Raw genomic sequence first — 10,752 nt, 5'->3', positions numbered from 1 at the left:
TCATTCTTTTCTATACTATTTTTATACTAATTATACATTTCAAAATGGTTAAATTATTTTGTGTCATAAAGTGTTGTATCGTGTTGTATTGTATCACATTGTATCATATCATGTTGTGTTGTATCGTGTTGTATCGTATTGTATCATGTTGTATCGTATCGTGTTGTATCATATCACATCGTGTCGTATTGTATTACATTGTATCATGTTGTATTGTGTCGTATCGTATCACGTTGTATTGTATCGTGTTGTATCGTATCGTGTTGTATCGTATCACATTGTATCGTGTTGTATTGTATCATATCATGGTGTAACGTATCGCATCGTACTGTATCGTAGCGCATCATATTGCATCGGATTATAGCGGATCGTACCATATAGCTTCGTAGCCCATCGTATCATATCGTATCGCATTGTGTTGAATCGTATCATATTGCGTTGTATTGTATCATACTGTGTTGTATCGTATCATACTGTGTTGTATCGTATCATGTTGCATTGTATCGTATTGCATTGTATCGTATGCATTGTATCATGTTGTATCGTATCATATCGTACCACCGCATCGCATCGTATCGTAGCATATCGTATCGTGTTGTATCATATTGAATTGGATCGCATTGTATTGTATTGTATCATATCTTATCATATTGTGTTGTATTGTTTCGTATTGTGTTGTATGGTACAGGATGGTATGGTATTATATGGTATCTTATCTTATCTTCATACCCTTCAAGTGTTCACTGATGATGACATCCAGGACGACATTGACTGCTTCCTGAAGACTCAGGCTTGGCTGTAAGTTATAAATAGCGCATACACACATAAAACTTGTGTCAAACACAGGAAATTACTTTTCATTTATTTTCATTAACTATCATGATCGTGATGCCCTCGGCGGCCAAGCTGTATTTCCTTATGTCCATTACAGGAAGGTGCTGAAAGCTCCAGGTGAATGTGCGAGAGTGGATCTCCATCAGTACTTTGACTGTGAATGACCAATCAGTGCTCCTGAAGCCTATCACCATTCTGTGTTTTAAGCGAAGTTGCACATATGCAAATGGTAAAACACAAAAATAATAGAATAAAAAAAATCAGATTATGCAGGTGGTACAAAATACTTTTATAAGAAGAAGAGGAGAGGAAATACTATGTAACCCAGATGAGGTCGAAAATTAATGACATTTTGTGTTTTACTGCCCTTTGTATGACGACCTGAGGCACCGTCTGTTCAATAAAATCTTTCAAACGAATCCTGTTTTGGTTGAATGATGAAGGCACGTTGCAATTTATGTGCAGACATACAGTATAATAGATATTTGAGTTTGCTCAGTTCTTATTTGAAGCAGCATGGAATAGAAGGAAGTGTGCTGTAAGTTTAAGTGAAATAGTGCTTCTTTTTGTTGAGTCTATTTTAGTTTGGATTTTTGCTACATGTTTATCTTTTAAGATCTTTTCTTTTTGTGATATATAAGAACTTATTTTTTTCTCTGTTCTGTTTCATGTAAACAGTGTCTTATAAGCCCATGTTTGCACAAGAATTTGGGTATCACACTATAATAAAAATCAATCAATTGCAATCTCAACAACAGAAACAAACAAAAAATGGAAAACAATTTGACAACAGAAACTAAATGAAATCAAAGCTCACTAAAGACAAGATGATGGTGCTGAGGAAGAGTTTGTCTCTTTACTTTATCTCTGTGTGACATTCAGTGGTCTGCCAACCGCATTTATAAGTAATTCTGAGTTTGTTTTCACCTGCTTGAGTCCAGAATCAGTCTCTGAGTTACTTGAATTCCCCAGTACAGTAAATGTACAGAATCTGGGTGACATTGGTGCACAGACATTAGAGAGCATTTCCAGCTTGTAGAGTTTCTCAGTACACATGGCACAAGGACAGCCATGTGTATGTACACTGTGACACTATATATGTCACCATACTCTCTCCTCCTCTCGCTCTCTCTGCAAACATAAACTCATAAAAGATGTCCTTCACGTGATTCTAATGTTTGTTTTCATCTGCCTGGAGAACCAGATGGGTGGTGTTTTCAACATAGGACATTTTTAGTGTAGAAAGTTTAGTCAATCGTATTTGTAAGCTGATTTAAGGCTGCACTAGGAGAGATTATGTGAAAATACATCCATCTTATCAGCCTAAATCACAAAGTGGGGCTGCAACAGAGAAGAGCGTCCCATCCCCATTAAGACGCTGTAGATTTTCCCTGTTTGCCCAAAAGAAATTCTGCTGTTGGTATGGTCACTTAAGACCAAATCTAAAAGTGTCTAATAACAGCAGCGCGTGCTCTGTCTAGAGAACATTCACCAACAACGACTGAACCTCTTCACCACCATTACAGGATTTCTGGGTAATGAAGTCCTTCACTGCCACTTGGGGCCGCCAAAGTGGCCAGACTCTGTTGAAGTGAGTACAATGCTGCTGGTCTGCTGTCTGTGCATCTCCAAATGACAGACATGACGTGATGTGCACATCAAGCGCATTAGAGATCGATTAATCGATCGATCAATTTCTCTACATTGACCAACTTTTGATTTTGTGCCTATGGGAAACACTGCATCTCTGAGTCAAAGACGCATCTCACAAAGCGACATCTCACTGTCAGCATTTTTACGAGAGTGGGAACTGTTTACTGGTGAGCCACACTGGCTGCTACACCTCTCTCATATATAACTGATCATATAACACTTTCGTAGTCGTTTGGTTGTAGTTTGAACATCATTTCAAATACTTTTCACCGCCAGAGGGGGAGACAAAGTGGGGAAATCGGGGAAATCCTGGATTTCAGCTTTAACTCAAAATAACAGCACTGCTATTTGAGCATTGCAGAGTACATTATGTTCAGTGTTGCTGTGTGCAAAACAAGTACAAATCTAACTGTTTCCAGGTCAGGACTGACTTCATGTGTTCTGCTCACCTTTTATGTTTTATTTTTGCTCCACTTGGCATTGTTCCTCTATTACAATGACTGTTCCGTTAACATAATAGCTGAGCTCAGCAAACCAATGGGTTTGACACAAGGCGACTAAATTCATTGCTCTCACATTACCTGTACTGACACTTGATCCTATAAATATGAAAATGAAAAGGGCATCATTCTGGAACATCTTCGTGATCGCTAAACATCCAGTGATGTGGGGAAGTGTTTCACCTTATCTCGTTTTTGTCTCAGGCCCAACAATCTTTTCAACGGGAGGAAGCTGTGACCTGCAAATGAGAAAAGGCTTTTTTTTGGACAGACGTATCATTTTCCCCCTGACCTCAATAGAGAACTGAAACTCAAGGCTAAACCAGAGATTTTGGCACACCCTTGTGGTCTTTCAACAAGGCTTCAAGGCGCCAAGGGAATAGTTTTTGTTTGAGGAGAACAAAAGATAGCAGTTCTCACCAGGTCTCTGAGAGCATATAAACCATGTTGCACATATTCTCAAAGCAAGAGGAGATAGCTTACTTTGGGGCAAGATGAAGATGCTTGTTGTGTTGCTGCTGGCGGCCCTGTTCTCCACTCCGGCCGAGGGGAAGCTGGTCGGTAAATGTGAGCTGAAGACGCTACTGGAGGAAGCTGAACTCAAAAACTGTCACAGCCGTATCACCAATGAGGACTTTGTGGCCAAAAGTGAGTACTGGTTGTAACTTGTTCATTAGAAACATCGAATCTATCCAAACGTACAGCAGTGCAGTGAGCTGCTTGCTGTAAAAGATATTTTGGATTTTTATACTGACTGATTAATTTATTGAATGCATTTAAAATAGAAAATACAAACAAATTTGAGTATACCAGAATGGCACACAGGTAGGACACATGAATCATTTGGCAGGCAGGCCAAATCAGAAAAAGCTTACAGTACATATAAATAGTACACATATATATGAAGAATAAAGATTTTGCATGAACTCCAGTTTATAACACATTTACAACACCAGCACAAGAGCTCAATAACTGCTAGGTGGGAAAATTCTTGAATGTGCCTTCAATCCTTATGCAAGTTTTCATAGTAGGAATAATACTATAATAAAAATAATAAAACAATAAAATTGGCAGACTGCAAATAATTTTTGAAAATAGAATTTAAGCACAAAAAAAGTTGTTTACATTCTAGCAAGCTAGAAAGATTTGTGGCTCAGAAATAAACACAATATACTTTTATTTACTATTAATTGAACTTTTATTTATTACATCGTATCGTAGTATCGAATCATGAACCCTCGTATCGTGAGATAAGCATCATCGCTAATATATTTATACTGTTTACATATCATATATTTCTTTATATAAATGTGAGTATGGGGGAGTCAGTTTGTTCCCGTCTTCCCTCTGCCTGCCTCTAGTCGTCTGTCACGTGGCGGAGGGGACGGGTTTCAACACCAGTGCGGTGAGTCAGAGGACCCGGCCGGACAGCGACACCTGGACCCTCTACGGCCTTTTCCAGCTCAGCGATCACCTGATCTGCGACTCCGGCGCCGGTGACTCACCCAACCTCTGTGACATCAACTGCAGCGGTGAGTACTGGTTTGGGGTTCGTATGTCCTTCATGGTTAAAGGGTCTATGTGTAATTTCTGGTCCAATGCTGCCCTCCGTAGAGCGAGACCATCATCAGCATGGTGGGCAGGTTGGACTGTTTCAAAATCAACGACAATGAATGTTATATATATACAGTATATATATAGATAGATATAGATATAGATTTATTTATAGAGAGTTAGTAAATTTTTTTAATTCTATGTATCCTGACATCACCACGATTCAATATGTTCCTTTTTGGAATATATTGAACGTAAGGAGTTGTTGTTTTGTGTGTGAAGTAACACCACTTCCCCGCTGCATAAATGGGCCTCTCCGTCAAAATGTTCAGAGGATTATATACTGTACATGCCGAATTTCCCAGAACCCCCTACTGATTAGTAGTAAAATCTCAAATTATATTTTCCGATGTGCGATTTTTGCAGATAAGCAAGGAAAAAACATTGTGCCAGATTTTTGAAGGGACCTTGGTGCGGCAGGAGGGCCTTCAGCCTCGGTCCGCTCCGGTGTTTTTGAATGCAGGAATCTCTGCAGCGTGGACTTTGTTTCTCTCTCTACCATTCAGGAACCTGCTGATATTTACTAGTCATATTATGCTTCAGTAACACATTTGTTACACATTTAACCTTTAAAATTCAGGGCAACTTTTCCTTTAAAGGTGCTACGTGTATCATTTTAAACATCGATATATCACTGTAGCAGTTCTGGAGTCAGTCAGTCTTTGGGACTGTGAGTGACAACATTTTGCTGTTGCCCCCATTAAGACCACATTTCCCATCAGCCCCGTTGCTAGGCAAGGCAAGGCAAGTTATTTATAAGTACATTTCATACACAATTCAAAGTGCTTTACATAAAAAAATCAAATAAAGACATAGGTAAAAAGACAGTGCAAGAACATTAAAAAGATATAAAGATAAAGAAAATTGAAAGCAATATTACAGGAGAGGGTGTGCTCAGTGATGCTTATGACCACATCACTGAAGTGCCAATAATGACGGTAAAGCTCACCCTCGAGTGTAATATTGCGATTATACAACAGCTACCAACAAAATAAAAGATATAATCAAAATGAATTCATATTGTGGGGCAATTCGCTCTCAAAATAAAAAACGTTTTGCTAGTGTTATCTCCGTTTCCCTGGAAATACATGGGGTCTGACTAATAACTGGAAAACAATCAGTCACGTCAGTAGACTCCTATGTAATGGAACCTAGTTTACTACTCCAGCAAGTAGGCGGAGCCTTAGTAACGACCTGCAACAGAGACGATTTCTAGTCCCTGTTGAGTCAGCCAGCCAACTTGAGCTAATGCTTTCTAGAGATCGTGGGATTTCCCAAACTGAATAAATACCACACATATAAACACAAAACTGCCTTGCTAGCTCAATCTTGTTGTAACTAAGATATCTGCTGAAAAAAAATATTTTTCCATGGACAGATTTAGCTGCTACGTCCGCAAACTTCAGAGCATCTAGTAACATCATGGCTGAACAGAGTTATAGTTAAATATATTGTATAATAATATATGGCAGAGTAATATTTTTAGTGATGAGCACGGCTAGGTGTGCTGTCATGCTGATTTGATCACGTTCTAAATGTCTAGTTGACCAATCAGATTGCTTGGTCGGAGCTACCTGTTGTATAATTCTCCATCTTCCTTTCCCTCCTTCCACCATCTGCTGCCAGAAACTCTTTCAGCTTTAGCTCCGTTTGCTCTGGAAGAACAGAACCTCTTCCTGTTTTGTGCCGTAAAGCGATCCAGCAGATTTCCCTCCAGATCCACCAGGTGGAGAAACAATGGAGGATGCAGAGTAGAGGCTGATAGAGGCTGCACTTATTTCTAAATGTACTGTGCCTGAAATCACAATAGAATCCTCCTTGTACTGTCTCTGCACTGAGACCACCACGATAAAGTCAAGTGCATTCATTGTACTTGAATGTGATTAAAATTGACTCTGATTCTGAAGTTTATGTAATCATGTCTCTCAACTGTGCGTTTTCTTTCCAGATTTAATTGATGACAACGTTGCTAATGACATTACGTGCCTGGAGACGATCAAAACAAAGTTGTGAGTTGAGTCTTCTTAATTTCTGAAATCTCTTGATCTTGGAATCAGAGCTTCCATCAGACATCTCTTTTTTTGTACAGTGACTTATCTTGAATTCATTGTACAGTGAGTTATCTTCACTTTATTGAACACTGAATTATCTCTTGTTCTCATTCATCTCCACAGTCAAAGTGGCGACTACGATCACCACAAGGCCGACTTCGTTAGAATGTAAGTAATACATCATCTATGTTGATATTGTACCGTTTAAGTGACACGTACTACCTTTGTTAATCTGCCTTTTGTATGCAAACATAATAAATGAATAATTAATTAATAATTCAATCAATTTGATAGGCAATGCCAAACGACCAGTTTCTAATGGACTGTTATTAGATCTTTTGGTAATGCTTTATTTTCCGGGTCCGCGATTTCCTAATAATTTTCTTGAAAGGAACTGAAATTTATTAGGAAGTTTTGTCACGTGTGAGGAGGGGGGCTGGACCCAAATGCGAAACCGGCTCAGAGAACAGGGGTTTTAATGAAAAGGCTTTAATGAAGAAACTGAGGCAACATAAAAAACCAAGGCAGGCAAATCCAAAAAGGCAAAAACAAAACCAGGCCGACAGGCAAAAGGGAAAAATTAACTGAAGGCTAACCAAAAACAAACCATAAACAGGCTGGCAGAAACAAAAAGGCAAAACAGAACCAAACCTGGGTGGTGACACGGCAAGGAGGAAACACAGGGTAACAGAGAACAAGGCAGGTAACACACACGTGACAAAACACAACGAACTGGCGAGGACTACAAAGAACCAAGACAAGACATACACACAGACTGATTACACATGAGGGACAGCTGGCTGGCAGGGGAGAGTCCGGGAGGTGATAGGCTGATGACAGGCAGGAGAAGGCGGAACAAGGACACAAGGCTATAACGACGTGGAGGACAGACAGGTGTGGTGGTGCAGGAGGAAGGAAAGGTAATGAGGGGGAAGTCCGAGGACATTTAGGAGGCTGGCAGGACCGGGGAGTGAAGGGAGAGAGAGAGCAGGACCAGGAACAGGGGCAGAACACGCAGACAGGGGCAGATCATGACAAGTTTCCTGGAAAGTACCATTACATTATGTCATAATAAAAGGGGAAATAGAGAAAGAGTTCAGTGGTAGTTGGTAGTTGGTAGGTAGCTGGTCATTTCTTTTGGAGTTTGGAGTGAAGACAGAACCATAAAATTGTGTAATAGTTATATAGAAAATTAGAAATTAGAGGTGGAATTCAACAACTATATTATATGAATACTGACTTGGGTTACCAAATTTACCTCTGCCTATTATTTTTCCAATAAATAGTTTATAGTTTTGCAGTTCTTTCCAGGAAATTCTTTTAGAAATGTTCTGCATCTTATCGACTCACCAGACTGCTGACAGTTTGTGTGTAACCACTACATCGCTTCACGGTTCTTTCCAGGAAACTTCCCAAGAAATTAACAACTCCTTTCTAGGAAATTATTAGGAAATTGTGGACCCAGATAATAAAGCATTGCCGATATTTTAAAGCCATTGGTAACGTTGACCTCTTCTCTCCATGTGCAGGATCCACATCTTGTTCCAGAGGGAGTGCTACGATGTCGTCGCCTCTACATACTTTGCTGATTGTTAAAAACTTCACCCATAACCCTAGTGTTGGTGGATTAGTGCCGTAACTATCATTGGTAGAGCTAAGCTACTCTCACATGACTACCCAGATATTTACAGCAATAATAAAATGAAGCATTTTGCGCTTGTTGTTGTGTTAATCATGTCAATAATCCAATTTAAAACATTGCATATAGCAATTGGGGGGAAAAAGGTTCACAAGTGTGTCCTGGTGAAGGGATTTGCTCTGAAAAGCGCAGGCCAATGAAAGTGACCGGAGAGGAGGGTTCAAGTTGTCGTCCTGAACCCCACTTTTATTAGCTTCACTTCCCTTCAAATGAATATTTTACCATATGGTTGAAGCACCAGCACCTCACTACACTTAAAATATTCCACCTATATTTAAAAAATCCCAGTTATAAGGCAACAGCAGGCTGCAGCACGATTCACGACACCAAGCTTGTCCTCTTTAACATGAAGGAGAATCATACTTCCAAAAACAACAGCCTCAGTCTCAGGAGTTGTGTTTTCCTACATTATGGATTTGAACATGAGGATTTTCTCTCTTTGGACAAGCAGCCATGGCCTATTAGCCTTGTCTAAAGTGCCAATATGTATCACTGTGTTAAAATATTGTTTTTTTTTATTGTCCCCAGCCCCCAACCAAGTCTTTATACGCCATTAATAAACATGAAATCGATAATTTACATTAATTTTGCATGTTCAGTAGGCAAATCCTGACAAATCCTACTCAAGTACAAGTATTGTTACTTCAGTGAAAATTAACTCAAGTACAAGTAAAATTACTAGTCCAGGAAATTACTCAAGTAAGAGTAAAAAAGTAGCCTATTTAAAAGACTCAAGTAAAAGTACATTTGCGTTACTTTAAAAATGTTTTTATATTTTAATTATCCCGAAAACAAACGCCCATTGCTCAGAAAATACACACTCTCCCTGGCAGTTAGAAAGATTCATGGCTGCAATCAGTCGGCCCTGCTGCCTCCTAATGTTTCATACCTTGTTCACACTGAATCTTCCATCGTTTCTCAAACAAACAGAAGCACGTGGCTAATTATTATGCAGAATGACGTCATCGGACCTTCCCGGTCGGATATTTACTCTAACAATCCTATTTCCCTGGTTGGAATTCTGCAGCGTTCCATGCAGCAGTGATATTACGATGGTTGTGAGGCTTAATCCCCTAAGAAGAACAAGCTACTCACGTTTTCTTCATGGACGCACAGGGTCTGATGTTTGGAGCAGAGTGTAGGCTAGTTGGTAAGTTACCGGACGTCAGTTCCGACAGCCAGATATATACACAGATGCTCCCAATCAACCGGGGGAAAGAGGGAGTGAAACATTAGGAGACAGGGCCTCCAATGGGACATTTTTCAGACTATTGGGGTTTCGGAATAATGGGCCGTTGGAACAATGGGCAGTCAGATCCATCCATTTTGCTCTGGCTATCAGCCGTGTCAAATGAAACTGAGATTTCTGACCTAATGTGACGATGGGGATCATTACAATGTTGTGGATCGCCTGCGCCTGTCTAATTCAATTGGCCAGTCTTGAGCGCAATTTAATTTCATTGGCCACTGCATTAAGGAGCCACCAGTTGCGCCCTAAATGCGGAAGTGATTCTGGACCTGTTAGCGAGCAGTCCCAATAGTTTAATACATCCATGGTCCCAATGCTACCGTGCTGTTTTCATAGTGCGGTGTGCAAAACAAAAATCTGAATTTACTCAGTAACGGAATGTACATTTAAAAGTAGCGAAGTATAATATCTATTATTTAAATTACTCGAGTAAGAGTAAAAGTATAGCATTATAAAAATACTTCTAAAAAAAAACTACTCAAGTACAGTAACGAGAGTACTTGTACTTCGTTACTTTACACCTCTGTCAGTAGGTTTACCACAGATAAAGCATTCAACAAACACCTTGAAAATCTGAATCTTTTATTAAAAAAAGGAAAATGATGTGACATATGATGTGACATTTTCAATATGTAAAATAGATGTTAAAAACATAGGTAGGATCTGGTAGGTTCTTTACAAACAGGGCAACTATAACATGCAGCACAGGCCTACTTCAAACCACACACCGGCTGATTCTAAACATATTTTATTTTCACAAAAGGAGAACGCATATGAGATCGAGGAATTACAAAGAAAATGTGTGCTGCAAATGCAATAGTGTACAAATGAGATAGTATCAAATGGAACAGTATACAATATTTTACACAGATCATGTTCTTCATGCACAGCTGGGTTTCATGGCACATACATGTGAAAGCTGGTTGGTAACACTTTACAATAAGGGTGCACCAAGTTAGGGTTAGTTAATGCTTAATAAGGGTTAACTAACCCTTAATTAACAGTAATGTGTAATTTACTAATGGTGTTCATGTTAACTAAGGTAATAATTTATACATCATTTAACAGTTTATAAAGATGACATGACTATTAAATAATATATAAATGAATACCTTAGTTAACATGAACACCATTAGTAAATGATTACCAGAC

At 39.2% G+C, this 10,752-nt stretch overlaps 1 protein-coding gene across 1 annotated transcript; it reads left to right on the top strand.

The window, feature by feature from the left end:
- Positions 1-3,481: 3,481 nt before the first annotated feature.
- On the top strand, positions 3,482-8,259 carry LOC139652956 (lysozyme C, milk isozyme-like). Its single transcript, XM_071529887.1, has 5 exons — positions 3,482-3,635; positions 4,349-4,519; positions 6,550-6,610; positions 6,776-6,820; positions 8,182-8,259. Exons 1-5 carry the CDS (start codon positions 3,482-3,484, stop codon positions 8,246-8,248), a joined length of 498 nt encoding a protein of 165 aa, XP_071385988.1. The 3' UTR covers positions 8,249-8,259.
- Positions 8,260-10,752: the final 2,493 nt, after the last annotated feature.

Source organism: Centroberyx affinis, unplaced genomic scaffold (genome assembly GCF_046629955.1).
Source record: "Centroberyx affinis isolate AG114_WGS23_722 - 3 ecotype Tasmania unplaced genomic scaffold, CSIRO-AGI_Caff_v1 ptg001846l_1, whole genome shotgun sequence".
Lineage (NCBI taxonomy): Eukaryota > Metazoa > Chordata > Actinopteri > Beryciformes > Berycidae > Centroberyx > Centroberyx affinis.
The sequence above is the reverse complement of the archived record's forward strand: the minus strand, read 5'-3'. Positions and strand labels throughout refer to the sequence as shown.

What these genes read in the sequence shown, in the direction of transcription:
- LOC139652956 (XM_071529887.1), top strand. Translation starts at nt 3,482, where the DNA reads ATGAAGATGCTTGTTGTGTTGCTGCTGGCGGCCCTGTTCTCCACTCCG. An exon ending in TGAGGACTTTGTGGCCAAAA is followed by an intron (nt 3,636 to 4,348) that starts GTGAGTACTGGT and finishes GCCTGCCTCTAG; the next exon opens with TCGTCTGTCACGTGGCGGAG. An exon ending in GAGACGATCAAAACAAAGTT is followed by an intron (nt 6,611 to 6,775) that starts GTGAGTTGAGTC and finishes TCATCTCCACAG; the next exon opens with TCAAAGTGGCGACTACGATC.